The following is a 26,835-nucleotide window of genomic DNA, read 5'->3' on the forward strand; positions in this document are numbered from 1 at the left end:
ATTAAAATCTACAAGTGTAAGAAATAAATGTTCTAATCTTATCTTTGTGTTTTAACTTGTCTTGAGAGAACGTAATTTGTTTAACTAGGAAGAGATGTGGACACCGGACTGTTGAGTGGACTTGAACTCTCTCTCTCGCTAGTCAGTGGAACATAAGACCTGAAGGTTCCACAATGAACCTTCCTTATCATGAGAGACAAAGTACTAGATAACCGTTCCTTAAACCTTAAACCTAGATTAAACCGTTCTTTAAATAATCTTATAATGGGAGTTATATACAGGCCACCAAACTTAGAAAGAATGGAAGCAAAGCATCTCTGGGATGAAATATCTAGAGCATCTAGGTCTAGCAGTATTTGTGTCATGGGTGACTTTAGTTTTAGTGGAATAAATTGGATTAACAAACAGGGAATAATGAAGCATTAAATGTTCTAGAGTTAATTGACGATTGCTTTCTTATGTAACACATTAAGGAACCAACGTGGGAAAATAATATTTTAGACTTAGCATTAATTAACTAACAGGGAAACACAAATTAATGATATCGAAATAGGGAGTGAGGTAGGTAACAGTGATCACAAAGAAATCAGAATTAGTACAGAATGGTGTAGATTTGTAGGGGAAAATTTCGTTAAAGTGCCAGATTTTCGAAAAGCTGATTTTACTAGTCTAAACTTTTTTTTGCTTGAAATAGATTGGAAAGTCTTGGGCATGGGGGGGGGGGGTCGGTGGGCCGGTCTTGGAGCGAGACGTGAACCCAGCGATGGGTGATGTTAAAAGGGATTTCAATGTGGATTCAAAGTATGACTTATTTAAAATTATTCTAAGCAAAGCACAGGAACGTAGTATACTATACAAATTGAATAGATCGAATTTACAAATGGCCGTTCATGATTAACAAATTTGCTATAATTTTATTTCAGCATAGTTGAGGTAGTTGATAGTGATAAGGTTTGTGATGTTGTGTATCTTGACTTTAGCAAAGCTTTTGATACAGTGCCACATGAGAGACTGATTAAAAAAATAGAAGCTCATGGTATTGGGGGTGCTATATTAAGTTGGATTAGGGCATGGCTATACCAAAGGAAACAGAGAGTTAGTATAAATGGGGTTAAGTCAGAGTGGGAAAAGTTTGTAAGTGGAGTGCCTCAAGGCTTTGTCCTGGGACCTCTGTTGTTTATAATATATATAAATCATTTAGATTCAGGTTTGAGCAATAATGTTTGCAAATTTGCCGATAATACAAAAATCGGTATGGAAATATATATGGAAAAAGATTCACTATCACTTCAAGACGATATAAATAGGGGGTTTGAAATAGTCAAAAGTTAGCAGATGCAGTTTAATGCTGACAAATGTAAGGTTTTGAGGCTAGGTAATGATGATAGAGTTACAAGATACGAGCTAGATGGTGTTGAGAGTGTTAAGTCGGATTGCGAAAGGGATCTGGGAGTTATGATTAGTATGAATTTAAAACCAAAATATCAATGCATAATTTTTTTAAATAATCAAATAAGACACTGGGATTTATTAATCGAAGCGTTAGTAACAAGACTCCTGGTGTTGTTCTTCAGCTATATCTTGCTCTGGTTAGGCCCCATTTAGATTATGCAGTTCAGTTTTGGTCGCCATAATATAGAATGGATATAAATTCACTAAAACGTCTCCAGCGTAGAATGACAAAGTTAATCCATCAAATTAGAAACCTGTCATATGAAGAAAAATTGACAAAGCTTAAATTACATTCTCTAGAAGGGCGCAGTACTAGGCGTGACATGATAGAGGTGTGTCTATTCCCTATGAATGGACATAACAAAGGGGGTATTAATAGATTTCTAAAATTATCAACACAGTACAAAATACGAAAAAATGGGTATAAATTGGATAAGTTTAGATTTATGAAAGACTTGGGTAAATACTGGTTCAGTAACAAGGTTCTTGATTTGTGGAACCAAAATTTGTGGACATGTATATGAGTGGGATTGGGTGCTTATAAATAGGAGCTGCCTCGTATGGGCCAAAGGCCCGCTGCACTTTTTTTTTATTCTTATGTTCTTATGTTCTTAAACAGAATTAGAGGACATACAACATACAACTGAATCTTAGCATTTTAGAAAGTGAATTTAAACTTCTTTTTTTCCAACAAAAAAAAAACAGCTAGTAAAGTGCAGATATAATATTATTATTAATGTTGGCTTACAAATAATGGGTTCAGACACATGGTTCTTGACCGAGAGAACAAGCACCCAAGAACCATCATATATAAGCTCCCTGAAAGTCTCGCGAAAGTCAGCCTTTCATGCCTGAGTTATCATGCATGAGTTATCATGCATGATAGTTCAGTTCATGCGTGTTCAGTTCAACAGTTCTCTTGCAGATATCGTCATTCCCTTGTTCTTGTGAGCAACAAGTACTGCCACTGCTTTCTCTCTCCTCTCACTAGCAACAAGTACTAACACTACTCTCTCTCTCCTCTCACCAGCAACAAGTACTAACACTACTCTCACCTCTCACCAGCAACAAGTACTAACACTACTCTCACCTCTCACCAGCAACAAGTACTAACACTACTCTCTCCTCTCACCAGCAACAAGTACTAACACTACTCTCACCTCTCACCAGCAACAAGTACTAACACTACTCTCACCTCTCACCAGCAACAAGTACTAACACTACTCTCACCTCTCACCAGCAACAAGTACTAACACTACTCTCACCTCTCACCAGCAACAAGTACTAACACTACTCTCACCTCTCACCAGCAACAAGAACTAACACTACTCTCACCTCTCACCAGCAACAAGTACTAACACTACTCTCTCCTCTCACCAGCAACAAGTACTACCACTACTCTCACCTCTCACCAGCAACAAGAACTAACACTACTCTCACCTCTCACCAGCAACAAGAACTAACACTACTCTCACCTCCCACCAGCAACAAGTACTAACACTACTCTCTCCTCTCACCAGCAACAAGTACTAACACTACTCTCACCTCTCACCAGCAACAAGTACTAACACTACTCTCTCCTCTCACCAGCAACAAGAACTAACACTACTCTCTCCTCTCACCAGCAACAAGTACAACCACTACTCTCTCCTCTCACCAGCAACAAGAACTAACACTACTCTCTCCTCTCACAGGACGCTCACCAAGATGGGACTGGAGTCTCTGGGTCAGAGGAACCTCTCGCTCTACTCTTCCTCCCTCTCTGAGCTGTGAGTACCAGTGGTAAATGTACCAGTGTTGACTGTACCAGTGGTAACTGTACCAGTGTTGACTGTACCAGTGGTGGACTGTAGTGGTGAATAGTGGTGACTATACCAGTGGTGGACGGTAGAGGTGTACAGTGGTGACTGTACCAGTGGTGGACAGTAGAGGTGTAGAGTGGTGACTGTACCAGTGGTGGAGGGTAGAGGTGTATAGTGGAGACTGTACCAGTGGTGGACAGTAGAGGTGTATAGTGGTGACTGTACCAGTGGTGGACGGTAGAGGTGTACAGTGGTGGACGGTAGAGGTGTACAGTGGTGACTGTACCATTGATGGACGGGACATAAGGACTACATAAGGACACGACGGGACTACACATAAGGACTACATAAGGACACGACGGGACTACACATAAGGACTACATAAGGACACGACGGGACTACACATAAGGACTACATAAGGACACGACGGGACTACACATAAGGACTACATAAGGACACGACGGGACTACACATAAGGACTACATAAGGACACGACGGGACTACACATAAGGACTACATAAGGACACGACGGGACTACACATAAGGACTACATAAGGACACGACGGCACTACACATAAGGACTACATAAGGACACGACGGGACTACACATAAGGACTACATAAGGACACGACGGCACTACACATAAGGACTACATAAGGACACGACGGGACTACACATAAGGACTACATAAGGACACGACGGGACTACACATAAGGGGCATAACTGGCCGACCCCTCACAGTGTTCAAGAGAGAACTGGATAAGCATCTCCAAAGAATACCTGATCAACCAGGCTGTGACTCATACGTCAGGCTGCGAGCAGCCGCGTCCAACAGCCTGGTTGATCAGTCCGGCAACCAGGAGGCCTGGTCGACGACCGGGCCGCGGGGACGCTAAGCCCCGGAAGCACCTCAAGGTAACCTCAAGGCAAGGTAAGGTATAGTGGTGACTGTACCAGTGGTTGACGGTAGAGGTGTATAGTGGTGACAGTACCAGTGTGTTATGATCTCAGCCTACAGGAGAAACGAGTCTCCCTCCTTGAGAGTTATTCAGCAAGCATGACCTGATTAGAAGGTCTAGCAAATATTGAGGTGATAACCCATATGTAAAAGAGTTGCTTGGATATATATAACAGTTTGAGATTATGGGCAATGAAGAAGAAAACAGATAAATGACTGGCTAGGAGATGTGGACATTTTGCTGGAGGCGTGAGGCTCGCTTCCGGAGGACCTTGACCTCACTTGAGTGCCAGACATCGCAGGGAAAAGCCGCGCTACGTTTGAGCTCCCGCCAGAAGGGAACCCCTAGTGATATATCTCGAAGAGAAGAGAAGTGTGTAGACGTGCCAGCTGTGGAACCGAGCTGGGAACGTTGTGGTCTCAAGTCCTGGTCGACGAGCAGATATTAAATCGCCCAGAGGCATTATTGTTGGCCGTGGAAGCGCCGTGACCAGACGCCGTCAGAGAGAGAAGCGCCCTCGACCAGTTAATCTGTGGTAAGCACGATATACGCCAGTTCATAGTGATTGCTTGTAGTTGGTCGTGTGCCCAGCGACAGTAGCGATGTTTATTTATAAGTTAGACATGTTTTAATAAGGCAGAAAGCCTGAAATAGGAGAGTGAAGAGGGAGGAACACGGAGCGACGTCCGTCCCCTCTGAGCTCTGACAGACGACTGAGGGAGCCCGGCTCCTGATGGAGGAAGACCCTCCCAGCGAGTGAGGAACGCCGCCAGGCGAGGTGGAGTATGGACCCGCCCAAAATGGGGGAGTCCACTCTCATTGTATGTAGAGGACAGATAGAGGTTGGAGACAAACATATTGTGTGATTATTTTTGTTTATGTGTTAAGGGGGAAACATTTTATTGGAGTGTCGATGGGTTGCAGGTTTGTCTTTGGGGAAGAAGTTGCTGAGAACTTCGAAGCCAGCCTAGATGAGGTAATTGATGAGACTCCAAGGTAGTGAAGCAGAGGACCTCGAGCTGTGAGGAGAAGCAGTGAAGAGGAGTGTCATGTGCTTCTGTAGAGGTGGAGAAGTACCATAGTTGCTCGAGGAAACTTCATGGTGTAGCAGCCAAGAGAGCTGTGGAGGAACCTAGCAGAAGGGTGGAGCACCTTAGTTGCTCAAAGAAACTTCATGGTAGCAGCCTGGAGGAGCTGCAGAGGATCCTGGTAGTGAAGCCCAGAAGAACCTAAGGATATTAGGGTAGTGAACTTCCAGAGGTGGAAGGGAAGTTCTGGTGGATTACTTACAGGGAGTTGATAGTGTTTGGTTGTCATTAGCGTGCAAGACGCAGTGAGAGATGAGTGACTGTTTGCATTCTTATGTCAAGGAGTGTTTTACACTGAAGTTTAGAGTTACAGTCGTAGGCTGGATTACCTACAGATGTATGCGTTCCAGGACTGACAGTGATCGATTGATCATTGTTGTGTATCAATGAACATTTATACTGATATATGTTATTGCATTCAAATGCTGATTTTCTATATCTTGCTGATGGTGCAACAGTGTATGTAGACTTGATCAACTTGAGGTGGTTGATAGTATCAGGTGGTGAACCAGGAGATAGGATACCACTTGATAAGCTGATAATAGAGTTCTGATGGTGTTGGAGTGCAACCTGATTGTAATATTATAGAGAATAGGATTCATTATTATTATTATATGTGTGTATGTATTGTGTATGTGCTCTGTCCAGTAAATGTATCCCAATTTGCTGGTGTTTGCCCTTGTCCTAGTGAGGCTTCCCAGGAGGTAGTAAAGAAGGAGAGAGAGAAAGAACCAAGAACCACTGCTGTGGACAGGGTAGAAGGTAATACTAATAAGTCAAAAGGGGATTGAGGAGATCATATCACCTAAGGAGAGAGTGGGGAGTCACAGCGGCTCGAGTGGGTGTATGCACGTGACAACGAGGCTAAGTGTTGGAGCCGCATCCGTTAAACGTGTGACGTTGAGCCCCTCTCCAAGAGCCAGAAGCGCCAAGGGTGATCTCCTAGTATAAGCACTCTACCGAGTTGTGGGTTGGGTTGTCCGTAGAGAAGGATCAACGACGACAACACCAACCAACCCACAGTCTATAATAAATTGGGGGCCTGTGTCCGGGAGAGTGAACTGACACACCCACACCCTGTCCAAGAGTGGATTTGTACACCCATTGCTGAAATAGATAAACTGTGTGACTGCAGGTGTATACTCTCTCTCTTGGGAAGACTCACAGGACAAGATGGATAAGGTGCAAGCATTTGTGGAGTCAGGCAAGCCTGAGGACTTGGAAGGTTGCACGAGGGATCAATTGAAGCAAATAGCAGAAAAATGTGGCATTAGGTTGAAAGCATCTAAGGTAGCTGGGATGAAGGATGAGATCCTGAGGCAGTTAAGAGCCAAAAATGAAGCAGCAGAACAAGGAGCCCAGAAAGGAGCTGAAAGTGGAAAGGAGGATGATGGACAGGATGAAGTGAGATCCCAGGGATCGAGTAGGAGCAGCAAGAGTAGCCGCAGTAGTAGGAGTAGCCGAAATAGGAGCTTGGAAAGATTCCAGTTAGAGCTCCAGATCCAACAACAGCGTGAGGAGAGACAGTTCCAGCTGGAAAAGATGAAATTAGAACTCCAGATAAAAGAGAAAACCAGGCTGGAAGTAGAAAAAGAGAAAACCAGGCTGGAAGTAGAGAGAGCAAGACTAGAGGTGGAGAAAGAAAAAGAGAAAACCAGAATAAGAGAACTGGAGTTGGAACAGGAGAAAGAAAAAGAAAAAGCCCAGGTCGAAAAAGAAAAAGCCCAGGTCGAAAAAGAAAAAGAGAGAACAAAACAAATGCAGATAGAAGCGAATAGAACCTTGGCTGAGCAAAGGATCGAACATGGGTTGCCAGAGAGCACCACCCAGGTATCACACCCACCAGATGTTAGGGTTAGGGAGAAGGACATTCCCTTGTTTGTTCCCGAAGAGGCGGAGCGCTTCTTCGAGCATTTTGAAAAAAGTAGCCAGCATCAAGGAGGAATGGGCCCAGCTGGTTCAGTTAAGATTGACCGGTGCAGCCAGGGAGGCATACACCCAATTGTCACTGGAAGAGTGCCAGGATTATGCCACGGTAAAGAGCAGCATATTACACTCGTTTCAGTTAACCCCAGAAGCTTATACAAAGCGCTTCAGAGAGATGATCAAAGTTGGAGCGTGTACTTTTGCTGAGACAGCAAGAGATCTGGAAAGACGATTCCAGAAATGGATTGAGGCTGCTGGAGTTGGATCTTACGCTGACCTGAAGCAACTGATGGTCATGGAGAAGTTCTTGGAGATGATGCATCCCGAAACAAAGTTCAAGATCCAAGAAACAGGGATAAAGGAGGTGAAAGATGCCGCAGATAGGGCGGATATGATTACTGAAGCATACAAGAGCTTAAGGGAGAACAGAGTGAGAAGCGAGGCGAGACTCAGCAATGGCAGACCCAATGGAGTCTGGGGAGGAAGAAATTATGAGAGACCCAGAAGAGTCTGGGGTGAGAAGAATTTTGATAAATGGGCAGATAAAAGTAAGTACCCTAAAACTCAGAAGAGTAGGTCGCGCACTTCGTCTGAAAGTGAGGATGGAGGGGCTAAACGAGAAACTAATCGTTATCCAGGGAATCAAGAGTCCAGTAAAGCTCCACAGAGTACGAGTAGTACGTCTGGCCCGAGGAACTCCAATACGAGTGGGCAGAGTCAGAGCTACTCTGGTACATATAGAAGAGACTTTTCCCAGATGAGATGTTACAATTGTAACGGATTGGGTCACGTGATGCGAGATTGTAGGCAGGGCAAGAGAGTTGTGACCCTGGCCATGTGTGACCCCCGAAGTAAATATACTAATGTGTTCCAAGACAAACCACAAAAGGTGAACTTAGTGAACGAGAGGTATAGACCGTTCATGAGCAAAGGTTGGATCAGTATAGGAGGCCAACCTGAGGTAGAAGTTGGTATCTTAAGAGATACCGGAGCTAATCAGAGCTTGATTACGAGAAGCCTGATTGGGAATAATCGACGGTTAGCTGGCAGTGGGAAGATGAAAGTATATGGGTTATTGTCGGAGAGTGACATGCCCGTATGTACTGTCCAGCTAAGGTCGGAATATGTGTCGGCAAAGGTGATGTTGGGAGTGTGCCCCGACATACCTATTCCAGGAGTCCAAGTGATCCTGGGGAATGACTTGTGCGGGACAAAGGTGTTGACAAGAGTCATAGCGGAGACTGTGCCAGAGGAGTGCCCAGAAGGCCACGGCACGGGTGGGACACCTGAGAGTGTGAACTTGACTGACATCCGAGGAGATGAGTCAGGAGACCGCCAAGCCATTGAGTACCCTGTCTCGGTAGTGACGAAGGCAGAGGTGGCCGACGAGGAAGACACTGGAGAAGGTGAGACAGTGTCGATTCAGCCGGTGGAAGAGATCGATGTAGATATAGCACGGCAATTTGATGAAGGTCCAGCCCAGGAAAATGAAGTCTCGGTGAGGTCAAAAGTGAAGATGGCCCAGCCGAAGAAAAATCACGTGAAGAGAGCGGACCTGAGTAGAGCCCAGACTGCTGAAATTAAGAGTCGGAAGGTGAATGCAACTGTGCTGAGTAGAAATGAGGAAGGATGTGGACATACTGAGGACGGGAGTAGAACGTTAAGTTGTCCACGAGCACAGAGGCATCTGGATAATAGAGTTAAGTTGTTTGAGGTGTCAGGAGTTGACATGTTTCACAGAAAACGTGAAGAAAAGATAGTGAAGAAGAGTAGTAACCGAGAAAATGAAAGGAGAAGAGACAGTATGTGTGGAGAGATGCTTGCGAACACTCTAGGAGAGGTAAAGCAACATGTACGGTCGAGTGCTGTTGAGTGTAGTACAGTGCTTGAAGAAACTTTTAAGGAACGAAGAAGAGTTGAAGGAGAAGAAATGGAGTGGTATAGAAGTGAGAAGTGTGGGAAGAGGAAGATGATACAAGCTTGGAGGAATAGAAGAAATCCGAGGATGCGAAGGAAGTCAAACAGGATGAGGTCTTGGATAAATGAGGAGACGAAAGGGAGAATCGTCGGTGAACACGAGAGAGAGAAGTATGATGACAGGAGACGACAGTATAATGGGAGTAGATGGAAGTGTGAAGACGACAGAGGAGGTACTGACAGTAGACGTCTGACTCTGGACGAGAAGAGAAGACGAGGAAACAGAGGGTGGAGACAATAAGTAGATTGGACCGATGGAGTGCAGGCGTCCAAGGAGGACAGCCTACCCAAGAGGTGCCAGAGAAACCAAATCGTTTATGAGAAGATCATGTTTCTGGCGAGTTGTGAGCCGGATGTTGCAAGGTGCAACGAACTAATTGTAGACTCCTAAGGGAGTTTATCGGGTGGAGAACGAGACAGTGTGGTGGCGGATGTATTATTCCGAGCTTTGCCACTGGAATAACTCTCAAAAATAAGGGGAGGGGAGTGTTATGATCTCAGCCTACAGGAGAAACGAGTCTCCCTCCTTGAGAGTTATTCAGCAAGCCTGACCTGATTAGAAGGTCTAGCAAATATTGAGGTGATAACCCATATGTAAAAGAGTTGCTTGGATATATATAACAGTTTGAGATTATGGGCAATGAAGAAGAAAACAGATAAATGACTGGCTAGGAGATGTGGACATTTTGCTGGAGGCGTGAGGCTCGCTTCCGGAGGACCTTGACCTCACTTGAGTGCCAGACATCGCAGGGGAAAGCCGCGCTACGTTTGAGCTCCCGCCAGAAGGGAACCCCTAGTGATATATCTCGAAGAGAAGAGAAGTGTGTAGACGTGCCAGCTGTGGAACCGAGCTGGGAACGTTGTGGTCTCAAGTCCTGGTCGACGAGCAGATATTAAATCGCCCAGAGGCATTATTGTCGGCCGTGGAAGCGCCGTGACCAGACGCCGTCAGAGGGAGAAGCGCCCTCGACCAGTTAATCTGTGGTAAGCACGATATACGCCAGTTCATAGTGATTGCTTGTAGTTGGTCGTGTGCCCAGCGACAGTAGCGATGTTTATTTATAAGTTAGACATGTTTTAATAAGGCAGAAAGCCTGAAATAGGAGAGTGAAGAGGGAGGAACACGGAGCGACGTCCGTCCCCTCTGAGCTCTGACAGACGACTGAGGGAGCCCGGCTCCTGACGGAGGAAGACCCTCCCAGCGAGTGAGGACCGCCGCCAGGCGAGGTGGAGTATGGACCCGCCCAAAATGGGGGAGTCCACTCTTATTGTATGTAGAGGACAGATAGAGGTTGGAGACAAACATATTGTGTGATTATTTTTGTTTATGTGTTAAAGGGGAAACATTTTATTGGAGTGTCGATGGGTTGCAGGTTTGTCTTTGGGGAAGAAGTTGCTGAGAACTTCGAAGCCAGCATAGATGAAGTAATTGATGAGACTCCAAGGTAGTGAAGCAGAGGACCTCGAGCTGTGAGGAGAAGCAGTGAAGAGGAGTGTCATGTGCTTCTGTAGAGGTGGAGAAGTACCATAGTTGCTCAAGGAAACTTCATGGTGTAGCAGCCAAGAGAGCTGTGGAGGAACCTAGCAGAAGGGTGGAGCACCTTAGTTGCTCAAAGAAACTTCATGGTAGCAGCCTGGAGGAGCTGCAGAGGATCCTGGTCGTGAAGCCCGGAAGAACCTAAGGATATTAGGGTAGTGAACTTCCAGAGGTGGAAGGGAAGTTCTGGTGGATTACTTACAGGGAGTTGATAGTGTTTGGTTGTCATTAGCGTGCAAGACGCAGTGAGAGGTGAGTGACTGTTTGCATTCTTATGTCAAGGAGTGTTTTACACTGAAGTTTAGAGTTACAGTCGTAGGCTGGATTACCTACAGATGTATGCGTTCCAGGACTGACAGTGATTGATTGATCATTGTTGTGTATCAATGAACATTTATACTGATATATGTTATTGCATTCAAATGCTGATTTTCTATATATATATTATCTTGCTGATGGTGCAACAGTGTATGTAGACTTGATCAACTTGAGGTGGTTGATAGTATCAGGTGGTGAACCAGGAGATAGGATACCACTTGATAAGCTGATAATAGAGTTCTGATGGTGTTGGAGTGCAACCTGATTGTAATATTATAGAGAATAGGATTCATTATTATTATATGTGTGTATGTATTGTGTATGTACTCTGTCCAGTAAATGTATCCCAATTTGCTGGTGTTTGCCCTTGTCCTAGTGAGGCTTCCCAGGAGGTAGTAAAGAAGGAGAGAGAGAAAGAACCAAGAACAACTGCTGTGGACAGTGTAGAAGGTAATACTAATAAGTCAAAAGGGGATTGAGGAGATCATATCACCTAAGGAGAGAGTGGGGAGTCACAGCGGCTCGAGTGGGTGTGTGCACGTGACAACGAGGCTAAGTGTTGGAGCCGCATCCCCTAAACGTGTGACGTTGAGCCCCTCTCCAAGAGCCAGAAGCGCCAAGGGTGATCTCCTAGTATAAGCACTCTACCGAGTTGTGGGTTGGGTTGTCCGTAGAGAAGGATCAACGACGACAACACCAACCAACCCACAGTCTATAATACAGTGGTGGACGGTAGTGGTGTAGAGTGGTGACTGTACCAGTGGTGGACAGTAGAGGTGTACAGTGGTGACTACGACCAGTGGTGACTGTACCAGTGGCGGATGGTAGTGGTGAGCAGTGGTGTCTGTACCAGTGGTGGACTGTAGAGTTGTACAGTTGTGACTGTACCAGTGGTGGACAGTAGAGGTGTATAGTGGTGACTATACCAGTACTGGAAGGTTTAGTAGTACAATGGTGACTGTACCAGTTGTAACTGTACCAGTTGTAATTGTACCAGTGGTGGACGGGTAGAGGTGTATAGTGGTGACTGTACCAGTGGAGGACGGTAGAGGTGTAAAGTGGTGACTGTACCAGTGGTGACTCTATCAGTGGTGGACGGTAGAGGTGTACAGTGGTGACTGTACTAGTGGTGGACGGTAGAGGTGTATAGTGGTGACTGTACCAGTGGTGACTCTATCAGTGGTGGACGGTAGAGGTGTACAGTGGTGACTGTACTAGTGGTGGACGGTAGAGGTGTATAGTGGTGACTGTACCAGTGGTGACTCTACCAGTGGAGGACGGTAGAGGTGTAAAGTGGTGACTGTACCAGTGGTGACTCTACTAGTGGTGGACGGTAGAGGTGTATAGTGGTGACTATACCAGTAGTGGAATGTTTAGTTGTTCAATGGTGACTGTACCAGTTGTAACTATACCAGTTGTAACTGCACCAGTTGTAACTGTACCAGTTGTAACTGTACCAGTTGTAACTCTACCAGTTGTTGACGGTAGAGGAGTATAGTGGTGACTGTACCAGTGGTGGACGGTAGTGGTGTACAGTGGTGGCAGTACCAGTGGTGGACAGAAGAGGTGTTCAGTGGTGACTGTACAAGTGGTGAATGTACGAGTAGTGGGCGGTAGTAATGCACAGTAGTGACTGTACCAGTGGTGGACGGTAGAGGTGTACAGTGTTGACTGTACCAGTGGTGGACGGTAGAGGTGTACAGTGTTGACTGTACCAGTGGTGGAAGGGAGAGGTGTACAGTGGTGACTGTATCAGTAGTGACTGAACCAGTGGTGGACGGTAGTGGTGTGCAGTGGTGACTGTACCAGTGGTGGACGGTAGTGGTGTGCAGTGGTGACTGTACCAATGGTGGACGGTAGAGGTGTATAGTGGTGACTGTACCAGTGGTGGAGGGTAGTGGTGTACAGTTGTGGCAGTACCTGTGGTGGACAGTAGAGGTGTACAGTGATGACTGTACCAGTTATTGACGGTAGTGGTATACAGCGGTGACTTTACCAGTGGTGGACGGTCGAGGTGTACAGTGGTGACTGTACCAGTGGTGACTGTACCAGTGGTGACTGTACCACTGGCGACTGTACCAGTGGTGACTGTACCAGTGGTGGATGGTTGAGGTGTACAGTGGTGACTGTACCAGTGGTGGACGGTAGAGGTGTATAGTGGTGACTGTACCAGTGTTGGACGGTAGAAGTATACAGTGGTGACTGTACCTGTGGTGGATGATTGAGGTGTATAGTGGTGACTGTACCAGTGGTGGACAGTAGAGGTGTATAGTGGTGACTAAACCAGTGGTGGACGGTAGAGGTGTAGAGTGGTGACTGTACCAGTGGTGGACAGTTGAGGTGTATAGTGGTGACTGTACCAGTGGTGGACGGTAGAGGTGTAGAGTGGTGACTGTACCAGTGGTGGACATTAGAGGTGTATAGTGGTGACAATACCAGTGGTGGACGGTAAAGGTGTATAGTGGTGACTGTACCAGTGGTGGACGGTAGAGGTGTTAAGTAGTGACTGTACCAGTGGTGGACGGTAGAGGTGAACAGTGGTGACTGTACCAGTGGTGGAGGGTAGAGGTGTACAATGTAGACTGTGCCAGTGGTGGACGGTAGAGGGGTACAGTGGTGACTGTACCATTGGTGGAGGGTACAGGTGTACAATGTAGACTGTGCCAGTGGTGGACGGTAGAGGGGTACACTGGTGACTGTACCAGTGGTGGACGGTAGAGGTGTACAGTGGTGCCTGTATCAGAGTAGGACGGTGTAGGTATATAGTTGTGGGATATTTGGGCTTGATTCTGATTAATTAATAATTAAAGTAGTAAATTAAATTACGAAGGACCACCCGCTTTTAAAGTAAAGAGGGAAACTGAGAATTTCAGATCATTAGACAAAATTCTAGAGAAAACCAGTGACTATGGATATGACTAGAAAGTATGATCATAAGAATAATTAATGGGCTGTATTATTAAAGAAACCAAACTCAAACACCTACATTGGGGTGTTATTACTGGAGGTAAGTACGTCCAGGAATCAGTGTGGTTCGTTCACTAATTCAATTAATAATAATCTAATCCTATAAATAATGCTGAATATAATATTATTCATACAAAAAAGAACATGAATATGAGCATAGTAATGAGTTACAGTAAATCACACATTAATATTAAACATTCTGAATACATCAAATTGCAAGGTTATGAATAAAAAGAAATAAGCCTTAGCTTGTCGTTGATTCCTTTAGATAACCCTGGAAGTCCTCTTAATCTCCAAGCCTGGCACACTGACGAATGGCACGGTTAACATGGAGAAGACAGCATGAGGAATTCGTCTCTCGAGCTGCAAGATAAATAACTACCAGTAGCAATTGATTTAACTACTCAATTCATATTTAAGATTATTAATATCTACAGATGGAATTCTAATCACCTGTTATTAGGTGTTATCTCGCCGCGTCACGAGATAACATGATGCATCAAATAAAGGGTACTTAGCTGTGGGCACTGTATAAGTATTAAGATTGCCGTAATTTCGCATCCCAGGCTCCGGTGAACCTATCCTGGATTGATGCGTTTCAAGCTGGCTGATCACGTGTCGTCAGGAACCAAGTCTAGGGGTCCCTCATTTAACACCAGCACTAGTTGAAGATATTATCTGCAAGGTCGTTCACGCCTCACAGTGGCGGCTTTCATCTGTGGATGGATAACACCTGCCGGATTTGCTGGGCAATGGCGTCCTTTATGAGTACGGTAAGCACAGTTCTGCTTCCTTCCGGCTCTGCACGTGTCCGCGTACCCACCGACTGAAGGGGATGGCGTCCCTCCAACCCACGCCGAGTCGACGTTCATAACACAAATTATTGTCTTGAACATTAATATTTCTCGCATTCGCGCTTGAAACTCTAAAGACTGGACGGGTTTATTATTTAGAGGAACGAAATATTATTATTTAACTATTTAAGAATAGTAAATATATAAGGGAGAGGAATTAATGTCTCCCCATGGCATTCATTGATGACGTTAACTCGATCGCGAGGTAGACGTTATGATTCTAACGCTCTATTCGGCTTTTAGTTAGAGAACACTTCGTCTGCAATCAGTTGTCATACAGAATGCTTTAATTATGGAGAATCGTATTTAATTCTCACACAAATTGAATATAATGTGTTTTACTGTAAAGAAATCTGACGCAATACTGGCGTCAGGTGACGTGAGAATTCTAGCCTAATGCACAGATGAATTATTAGTACATGAGAATTCTACGAGTTGTTAATTTTACTTAATACAATATTTAGTATGGTTAGTAATAAGTAATGAGAATACAACAATGCTGTATTCGATGTTGGAAATATCCAACATAACTCCGGGGGGGATTCCCAGGGTCGCAGTGTACTGTGTTGTACTGACCTATCCCGAAGTGATATTAAGATTAATACATTAGTAGGTTAATATGTTAGTATGTTAGTACACACATAACGAACGTCCCGAATTTATCAAGGACTTACAAGAATTTGAGTCTTGCTATTTACATGTCAACTGAAACATGTTGTTTGTAGCCTACACAATATTTATAGAATTCAACTCTCCCAATTTAAACTAACAGAATCTACGGTGATGCGATATCTTGGGTCATAGTGACGTGTAATGTTTCGTTACGTGATATCACATCGTAGCATCATCAAAGTTATCTAAGTGAGATGTGAAAGAAATTACTCTTGTGCAGAGTTGTAATAGGCTTGCAGTTTCCCTTAGTGGAAACATGCATGAAATATTGAAACATTAAATGATTAAGTTATCGGTAATCAGGAACACTCTAAAGCTCACAATAAACTCAACAACAAGGGTCGCAGTGACATGTAATGGTGTATTATGTAGCTGTTGAATCGTAGGTAAACTCAGAATAAGTTCCTAAGAACTGGTAACACTATTGTATGATTATACAGTAAAGTGTTATTAGTCATTTAAGATCAAGGAGACTATGACACTACAGTAAGATAACTGTCTAGAGTCGCTGTGACTTGTAACTATTGAGTTACTAGACAATAACATCACGCAGCATCACGATCACCTCGAATTCAAATGAGGAAGTTGAATTTAATGTGCACTGCCGTGCAGTAGTCATGTTGACTGATGGTACAATTAATTTGCTAACTAGCTAAAATAATAGAAAAGTAGAGAACTGAAAAGTTTATTCATTAAAATCAAGGAAAATTCTGAGTCGACAGTGAGATTAGTAGCCTAGTCATTCTGACTTATGAGCTAATTAAATGGCAGCTCATAGGCTTGACACTGTAAACTTGTTAATACGAAATCACCTTTACATGAAATTGAGTTTATTAAGTCAGTCTCTATAAGTATAGTCAACTGTGATTAATGGTGAGTACAGATTAGACTAGTACTCAGTTGACACTACTAAAGTCCCTAAGCCTACCTAAATAAATGGTTTGAATTTCTAACCTACCTAAGTAAGGGACTAAGCTAAATGTGAGCAAAAAGGTACACAAATTAATATGGTGAGCAGTATTGAGCTCATTAACAGGTCGAGTTATATTGAACTCGTGAACATGGTGAGCTACAGTGAGCTCGTCAGCAGTGCTGACAGGTTGAGTTGCAGTGAACTCGTCAACAGTGTTGACAAGGTGAGCTACATGGAGCTCGTTAGCTAGTGCTAACAGGGTGAGTTGCAGTGAACTCGTCAACAGTGTTGACAGGGTGAGCTACATGGAGCTCGTTAGCTAGTGCTAACAGGGGTGAGCTACATGGAGCTCGTTAACAGTTAACAGGGTGAGTTACATTGAACTCGTCAACAGTGTTGACAGGGTGAGCTGCATTGAGCTCGTCAGCAGTGCTGACAGGGTGAGCTACATGGAGCTCGTTAACAGTTAACAGGTTGAGTTCAGTGAACTCGAATTAACGAGGTGGAGTTTTGTCATTCAGTTATCATGGCGAGCAATATTAAGCTCGTGCGCATGGTGAACGAGCACTCATATTATTACGTTAATTCTAAGGTGAGCTATGTTAAGCTCATGAAGCATGTTAATTAACAATGCTAATGTTTAACGGTAATGCATTAAACATATTAGTTCTCTGGAAATTCACTTACATGTTAGTAAGTTTGCAAGTTTGTTCGTGCTGCGCTCCTACACTAAATAAGCAGAAACGAAAGTAAAACAACTCAAACAATTAATGCAAGTATTTATCACTAACTCTTAGTGCAGAAAACATGGTATTAAGAAGGTTTTCTTGGCAAACCTTTAAGCGCAAGTATAGTGGACCAGTGGTCCAAGTGAATGTTATCACTAAATTCAGGAAATGCCAGTGGCATTGAGTGCTAGATTCTCTAGCCTAACATTATTAATTCCTAGGGAGTACTAGATTCTCTAGCCTAACATTACAATTTAACTAGGAAGACTGAGTGTGGTCAATTACTACATGTCGAGAATAATTCCAGGTCTGCAGTGAATTCAATGGCTTGGTCGCTGTGACTTGTGCTTGTTTGAGTACGGACCATTGGTTATCACTGAGAGCTATGAAACATCTCGGCGAGTATCAATTGCACTACATTCAATCTGAGTTTATTACTCAGCTGCGTTTCTCCTTTTAGCTTGTTGCTGGAGAATTGATTTACTGCTGACTAATTTATTATTGTTGGCAGGTTTAGGCTTGTTCACATTCAGAACTTTACCAGTAAGTAAGTAGCCTCCTGCAGATTGGAGCATATTCATTCCCAATCGTTTAACATGTCCAGTTATGAACTGGTAATAGTAGTCGGCTCCTACTAGTACATCTACATTGTTAAGGCGGTCAGACATTAACTTGTTGTCAGCCAAATTAATTTCACGTTCCTGCAGGAAGTGGGCTGTGTACCCCAGACCCTTAATGTTTAAGTCTAAAGGTATTTGATCTACAACAATGGCTTGGACAGCCTTGGCATGACTACCTAGTCGTACAAGTGTTTGAACTACTGAGTATTCATGGGTTCCTCGATTTATCATGAACCCTGACAAGTTTAATTTTACCTGTCTTATTGGTTGTAAATTAAGTGCCTCTGCTGCCCTTTGAGTAATGAAAGTTCTCTGGGAACCTTGATCAAATAGTCCACGTATGGTGATCTTGGCTCCTCTGTTCTTCACTTGAAGTTGGGCAGTAGGCAAAGCAGCATCCACTTGAGATGCTTGTGAAGTTACGCTGTACACATCTCGCACCTTGCAGCACTGTACTGGTGTAGATTCTCTACGTCCTATTCTAGGATTGACATAATTAGTCCTAACTAATTTGCACAGTGCAGCATGATGCTTACCCCTTCTACACCTATTGCAGGTGTTCAGTGGGGTGTCACAGCTGTTAACATTATGTGGTTTGAGACACCTAGTACATTTGTGTAACTGTTTGAGTCGTCTGACTCTTGTGTCTCTATTAGGATAATTAGTACATTTGTACAGAGAATGTTTTTGATTGCAAAACAAGCACATTCCCCATCCTACAGATCGTTTAGGGGTTACCGGTTTAGGTAAAACAGTATTTGCAGGTGGTGATGGTTTTGCTGTTTGCATTTGCTTGTTATTTATTCTCTTGTGAGTACTTGGTGTACTCTGGGGAACCATTAACAGGCTCTTGGGAGTGCTCTTTGGACTATTAGGTCTCTTAGGAGCATCTGTGGAGTTATTAGCAGTGCTCTTTGGACCATTAGGTCTCTTAGGAGCACCTGTGGGACTCTTAGGTCTCACCGATGAATCAGTGTTTGGCTGATTTTGGTTACATTGAGTATTAGCACCTTGGTTACCTAGTGACAGTGTCACTTTAGGAGTTTCAGGTAAGGAAACTGATGTAGGTACAGTTTTGGTGCATTCAGATTTAGCATTAAGTGCCTGGTCTGCTGTATGATTGCTCATATTGCGCAAACCTGTAAATATATCCTGCATTGACAGGGTATTACCATTCTGGCATACATATAGTTTATTAAGTGTGTCACCAGACAATTTTCTCTGGATGATAATTTTAGTCATCCACTCAGTAGTTGGGTGATCCACCTCTTTACTGAAAGAATTTATCAGTGACTCAAGCTGAAAACTAAAGGTTTGTAAGGAGTCAACTGATTGTTCTGATGAAGATAAATTTAATAATTGGTGCACAAGGTTTATAATAGTCTTCTCATTGTCAGCACTTACTTTAGAAGGCTGTTGCGAGCAATTGTGACCATTACTTGTGTTGCTTAAGGCTTCTTGTTTAGCCTCAGTTTTGATTACAGCTTCGACTGCTGCTGCAGCATTAGCTTTATAATTTTCTGGTTCAGATTCACTGATCATTGCAGTTTCACTTGTTTCATCGGCAGCTTCACTTGTTTCTCTGGGTTCTGGTGATAAGCTAGTTAATTCAGTAGCATTATGTATCGAACTTATAGAATCCAGGGAACATTGAGAAGAGTGGTCTGAAATTTGATCAGACTCTGTAAACAAATCATCACATGAAGCTGTCTTAGATGAGAGGTTAGAAAATGAAGGTTGATCTTCAGTTGTTGATCTTGTATAGTGATCAGCATTGATTAGAGGATTCTCCTCGTCTTGATTTAGCTCAAGTATTTCATCTGAGCTGAGTGTTAGCTTGGATACAGGTCTATTAATGAGCTGATCCACCCACTCGGGAATATCTTGCTTCGCAAGCACCTCCTTATATCGGTCTAAACTGGTTTGAACAGAATGTTCATAGTTATCGAGATCAGATTCTGTTAGACTTAAGTGGTCTGAGACAGTGTGACCGGCTTGGAGTAAATTCCTGTGGGTCTCGATTACAGTCTTGATATAGTCATATTTTTGGGTGGCGATCCTTATGGAACTTGCTAGTCTATAGACGTCACCTGGGTCAGTTTCGACACAGAAATGACATTTCATAAGCAGTTTTCCTAAAGGACCTTGAAGATCTGTCAAGAATCTTGCATTCCTTTCTAAAGGATTCATTCTTGTGGTAAATTGAGCCTGATAGGGCTTATGTAGCTAGTGGTATAGCTATAGTCTGCTCCTTGATGCAGAGCAGGTATAATGATTTATAGCCTGATAGGGCTTATGTAGCTAGTGGTATAGCTATGGTGTCTGCTCCTTGATGCAGAGCAGGTATAATTATTAACAGCCTAATATTTCTTGAGGCTGTTTGTAATTTACCTCATTTAGAGGTTAGCTACCTACCTAATAATAAGCAACTAAGATTTGAGTGGTACCTTGGTTTCACTACAGGTGTTCCTCAGCTTAGCTCTTCTAAATCAGCCTCGGATGGGTAGCAGACTTACAGTAACACTCAAAGACATACATAGAAATATGCAATAAAATAATTACACAATAAATGGTTAATCCCACCCTTGATAGGGTCAGCACAAAAGAATAATATATGTGTCACTAACTAGCTCAAGCCTAGTCGTGAGAATTTCTACTTGAGAAACTACAACTATATTTAGTCTGTGCTTGTGCCAAATTCAACACAATCACAGACTAAATTGTTACCTAATAAGGTTGGCAAAGATTATATTATGGTGCAGTAATGTGCAAATAATTGTGCTGTATTTTTGTTTTTTTTTGTATTTTATATAATATACACTTGTGTAATTATGTGTATAAGAAATTAATTGAACACAAAAGAATTAATTGTGTTTGGCAAGTATTCTACTGCCGTAAATATTATCTAACTCCTAAATGTACTCCTAATTGTGGAATAAAATATTATCAGGGTTAGTAATGATTAACTAGTATGAGATCAGTAATTTATATGAGTATACTGGATCCCTAAATGTTAATGATCCACTGACTTGAGTGAATCAGTAATTATAACATGGATTTAGGCTATAATGGACAGTCTGCTGACAGCCATATATTGAAACATTGATATAGCCTAAATGATTAACACTTAATTGGTGTTAGTGATTAATATAAGGTTATGAGCTGTTGCTCTTGGTGACTTAAAGATTCTACTTCAGTATGAAGTGTAGGTCTAAATGTTGTGGGTACTTGGTTATGACCCACTAAAGCTATGTAAAGGTAGCTGTTAGTGTGATCTAGGCTAACTGATGTGTTACACTGTTAGTTGACACAATTAATTAAATAGTTAGTCTAGCTTCTATCACACAAGGATTAGTTATTAATGGTTAATATTTTAATTATAAATTTAATGCCTATCCGGTTCGAAGGACCATATGTGGGATATTTGGGCTTGATTCTGATTAATTAATAATTAAAGTAGTAAATTAAATTACGAAGGACCACCCGCTTTTAAAGTAAAGAGGGAAACTGAGAATTTCAGATCATTAGACAAAATTCTAGAGAAAACCAGTGAATATGGATATGACTAGAAAGTATGATCATAAGAATAATTAATGGGCTGTATTATTAAAGAAACCAAACTCAAACACCTACATTGGGGGGTTATTACTGGAGGTAAGTACGTCCAGGAATCAGTGTGGTTCGTTCACTAATTCAATTAATAATAATCTAATCCTATAAATAATGCTGAATATAATATTATTCATACAAAGAAGAACATGAATATGAGCATAGTAATGAGTTACAGTAAATCACACATTAATATTAAACATTCTGAATACATCAAATTGCAAGGTTATGAATAAAAAGAAATAAGCCTTAGCTTGTCGTTGATTCCTTTAGATAACCATGGTAGTCCTCTTAATCTCCAAGCCTGGCACACTGACGAATGGCACGGTTAACATGGAGAAGACAGCATGAGGAATTCGTCTCTCGAGCTGCAAGATAAATAACTAACAGTAGCAATTGATTTAACTACTCAATTCATATTCAAGATTATTAATATCTACAGATGGAATTCTAATCACCTGTTATTAGGTGTTATCTCGCCACGTGACGAACAATCACCCCGCTATTAATAAACCTGTAAATGATGCATCAAATAAAGGGTACTTAGCTGTGGGCACTGTATAAGTATTAAGATTGCCGTAATTTCGCATCCCAGGCTCCGGTGAACCTATCCTGGATTGATGCGTTTCAAGCTGGCTGATCACGTGTCGTCAGGAACCAAGTCTAGGGGTCCCTCATTTCACACCAGCACTAGTTGAAGATATTATCTGCAAGGTCGTTCACGCCTCACAGTGGCGGCTTTCATCTGTGGATGGATAACACCTGCCCGATTTGCTGGGCAATGGCGTCCTTTATGAGTACGGTAAGCACAGTTCTGCTTCCTTCCGGCTCTGCACGTGTCCGCGTACCCACCGACTGAAGGGGATGGCGTCCCTCCAACCCACGCCGAGTCGACGTTCATAACACAAATTATTGTCTTGAACATTAATATTTCTCGCATTCGCGCTTGAAACTCTAAAGACTGGACGGGTTTATTATTTAGAGGAACGAAATATTATTATTTAACTATTTAAGAATAGTAAATATATAAGGGAGAGGAATTAATGTCTCCCCATGGCATTCATTGATGACGTTAACTCGATCGCGAGGTAGACGTTATGATTCTAACGCTCTATTCGGCTTTTAGTTAGAGAACACTTCGTCTGCAATCAGTTGTCATACAGAATGCTTTAATTATGGAGAATCGTATTTAATTCTCACACAAATTGAATATAATGTGTTTTACTGTAAAGAAATCTGACGCAATACTGGCGTCAGGTGACGTGAGAATTCTAGCCTAATGCACAGATGAATTATTAGTACATGAGAATTCTACGAGTTGTTAATTTTACTTAATACAATATTTAGTATGGTTAGTAATAAGTAATGAGAATACAACAATGCTGTATTCGATGTTGGAAATATCCAACAATAGTGGTGACTACCAGTGGTGACTATACCAGTGGTGACAGTAGCAGTGGTGATTGTACCAGTGTTGGAGGGTAGAGGTGTACAGTGGTGACTGTACCAGTGGTGGACAGTAGAGGTGTATAGTGGTAACTGTACCAGTGGTGGACGGTAGTGGTGTATAGTGGTGGCAGTACCAGTGGTGGACAGTAGAGGTGTACAGTGGTGACTACAATTGGTGGACGGTAGTAATGTACAGTGTTTTTTTTTTTTTTTTTTATACAGTGGTGACTGTACCAGTGGTGGACGGTAGAGGTGTATAGTGGTGACTGTACCAGTGGTGGACGGTAGAGGTGTATAGTGGTGACTGTACCAGTGGTGGACCGTTGAGTTGTACAATGGTGACTGTACCAGTGGTTGACGGTAGAGGTGTATAGTGGTGACAGTACCAGTGGTGGACGGTAGTGGTGTAGAGTGGTGACTGTACCAGTGGTGGACAGTAGAGGTGTACAGTGGTGACTACTACCAGTGGTGACTGTACAAGTGGTGGACGGTAGAGGTGTACAGTGGTGACTACTACCAGTGGTGACTACCAGTGGCGGATGGTAGTGGTGAGCAGTGGTGTCTGTACCAGTGGTGGACTGTAGAGGTGTACAGTTGTGACTGTACCAGTGGTGCCTGTACCAGTGGTGGACGGTAGAGGTGTATAGTGGTGACTATACCAGTAGTGGAAGGTTTAGTAGTACAATGGTGACTGTACCAGTTGTGGACGGTAGAGGTGTACAGTGGTGACTGTACCAATGGTGGACGGGAGAGGTGTACAGTGGTGACTGTACCAGAGGTGACTGTACCTGTAGTGGACGGTAGAGGTGTACAGTGGTGACTGTACCAGTGGTGGACGGTAGTGGTGTACAGTGGTGACTGTACCAATGGTGGACGGTAGTGGTGTACAGTGGTGACTATCAGTGGTGGACGGTAGAGGTGTACAGTGGTGACTGTACCAGTGGTGGACGGTAGAAGTGTACAGTGGTGACTGTACCAGTGGTGGACTTGTAAAAGTGTACAGTGGTGACTGTACCAGTGGTGGACGGTAGAAGTGTACAGTGGTGACTGTACCAGTGGTGGACGGTAGAGGTGTACAGTGGTGAGGGATTAATCCCTGTTTAAGTGAGTGGTGAGGTGGTGACTGTTGCTACAGATGAACACGGTGGGTGAAGGTGAGGGTGGTGACTCCTGGCCATACTAGAAGTAACCAAAATTAAGTCCACATACCATACATTATATAGCGAGGATGGCATGGTAGTTGCTACTTCAGCTGCATGGTAAGTTTCTGTTGAGGGACCAGGTAGACGCTTTGCCTCTCCTACCTTATTGTGGCCACTCTGGCACAGTGCCAGAGCTCTTGTGTGCTGCGTGACATATGAGCGTTCCCCGGCCACAGTTCCCCCAGATGGATGGAAAGATTTCATATTCTTTGGAACGAAGTTAAAACAATTAGCTTTCCCAAGTTTATCTTTCACCTGTATACGTTGGCCCCTGGCGTGTTACACTAATGTACTGATTAACATCACCAGAAGCAGGCGATGAGTCACAATAACGTGGCTAAAGTATGTTGACCAGACCACACACTAGAAGGTGAAGGGACGACGACGTTTCGGTCCTTCCTGGACCATTCTCAATTCGGTCGACTTGTAGAATGGTCCCGGACGGACCGAAACGTCGTCGTCCCTTCACTTTCTAGTGTGTGGTCTGGTCAACATCTCCAGAGGCACCGTGAGAGTCAGTCACGAGGACATACACACTAATATGTATGTTGAATTTTGATGAGATGAGGAGGGATGAGGTTATGTCTCCCGGGTGTCCGTGGAATGTTGTCAAGGTCAAATTACTGGCTTCAACATTCCTAATCTGTACATAAATTTATCGAATTATACCTTTCATCTATCCATTCATCTATCCACCTTTCTACCTTTCCTTCCATGTATCTGTCTATATATTCGTCCATCAATATATCCATATATTAAGAGAGGTGCAACATCATAAGAACATAAGAATGAAGGTAACTACAGAAGGCCTATTGGCTCATATGAGGCAGCTCCTATTTATATCCACCCAATCCCACTTATATACATATCCAACCCACGCTTGAAACAATCGAGGGACCCCACCTCCACCACGTTACGCGGTGAATGATTCCTCAAATCAACAACCTTGTTACCGATCCAGTATTTACCCAGGTCTTTCAAAATCTAAACTTTTACAAAATCTAAACAAAATTTAAGATCAGATTTAGCATGGAATGCAATAGATTTGTTGGAGAAAATTCTGTTAAAGTTCGAGATTTTCGAAAAGCTGACTTTAATGGTCTAATAATTTTTTGGGGTGAAATAGATTGGAATATCTTGGGGATGGGGGGGGGGGCTGTCTAGGAGCGAGACGTAAACCCAGCGATGGGTGATGTAAAAAAAGGATTTCGATGTGGATTCAAAATATAACTTATTTAAAAATATTCTAAGCTCAGCACAGGAACGTAGTATACCATTCAAATTTAATAGATAAAATAATAATGACCCGAAATGAAAAACAAAGGATCAGAAATACCTTATAAGAAGAACGGTATCTTGGTACAAAAGGACTAAGAAAGGGAAAGTCAGTTTAGAAGAGGAATTTGTACAACTGGTTAGAAATGTTAAAAAAGAAAAGATAAGGAGGGCAAAAAGAAATTATGAAGTTCTCATAGCAGGAAGGAGATAGATCACTTGCGTCAAACTATCGAACAATTAGCTTAACGTCTATGGTGGGAAAGTTCCTTCAATCGATAATTGCAAACAAAATTCTTCTTCATCTTGAAAAACATTAATTAATAAATGATTCACAACATGGTTTTACTAATGGCCGTTCATGTTTATCAAATTTACTACCCAAATTCCAGCATAGTTTAGGCAGTTGATAGTGGAAAGATTCCATTCACCTTCACTCTATGGGTCTCGAACCGTGAACCCCACACGTGTGAGGCCATAGCTCTACCAACTCGCCTAGGGCCAGTCTTAAAGGAAAGTTTATAAAAGTTTATATGACATGGGCGCGGGTCAGTAATTCCTCTGGGCTTCAGTAGCAGTCAGGGAAAGTTGAAAATTCCAGTTTGTCAGCAGGATGCTGCTTCTGTGAACTTTCTTTTCAGACTGCTCATATCCCACTCGACAGGGCTACGGCCCGACACGCGTGGGATCCGCGGTTCGACACCCATACACTCCAGGTGAATGGAATGATTATTTTCAGGGAAGTGTGGATGGCAAGTGATAGAGGTAAGGTTTGTGATGTTGTGTACCTAGACTTTAGCAAAGCTCTTGATACAGTGCAACACATGAAAGACTGATTAAAATGTCATTTCAATTCCAAACTCATGACCAATGAAGTGGGAGACAGGAACTCGACGTTCAATCAAACTCTCAACCTCTCCAATCCCAGATGGATTACATTGGTGTGTGGGGCACCTCTTCTATTGTGGGTGTTGGTGACCTTATGTGGTGTGTCTGGAGCACCTCTCTTATTGTGGGTGTTGGTAGCCTTGTGTGGTGTGTCTGGAGCACCTCTCTTATTGTGGGTGTTGGTAGCCTTGTGTGGTGTGTCTGGAGCACCTCTCTTATTGTGGGTGTTGGTAGCCTTGTGTGGTGTGTCTGGAGCACCTCTCTTATTGTGGGTGTTGGTAGCCTTGTGTGGTGTGTCTGGAGCACCACTCTTATTGTGGGTGTTGCTGACCTTGTCTGGTGTGTCTGGAGCACCTCTTCTATTGTGGGTGTTGGTAGTCTTGTGTGGTGTGTCTGGAGCACCTCTCGTATTGTGGGTGTTGGTGACCTTGTCTGGTGTGTCTGGAGCACCTCTTCTATTGTGGGTGTTGGTAGTCTTGTGTGGTGTGTCTGGAGCACCTCTCGTATTGTGGGTGTTGGTGACCTTGTCTGGTGTGTCTGGAGCACCTCTTCTATTGTGGGTGTTGGTAGTCTTGTGTGGTGTGTCTGGAGCACCTCTC

The 26,835-nt window shown here is 43.2% G+C and overlaps 1 protein-coding gene across 1 annotated transcript in view; it reads left to right on the top strand.

The window, feature by feature from the left end:
* The window catches only part of LOC123762162 (uncharacterized), a 530,605-nt gene that overhangs the window by 466,051 nt on the left and 37,719 nt on the right, over positions 1 to 26,835 (top strand). The window contains exon 3 of the mRNA XM_069335633.1: positions 3,147 to 3,221. Coding sequence (XP_069191734.1) covers positions 3,147 to 3,221 — 75 coding nt within the window. The remainder of the gene's footprint in view (positions 1 to 3,146; positions 3,222 to 26,835) is intronic.

The sequence above is a fragment of the Procambarus clarkii genome, chromosome 34 (assembly GCF_040958095.1).
Source record: "Procambarus clarkii isolate CNS0578487 chromosome 34, FALCON_Pclarkii_2.0, whole genome shotgun sequence".
In the NCBI taxonomy this organism is placed as follows: Eukaryota; Metazoa; Arthropoda; class Malacostraca; order Decapoda; family Cambaridae; genus Procambarus; species Procambarus clarkii.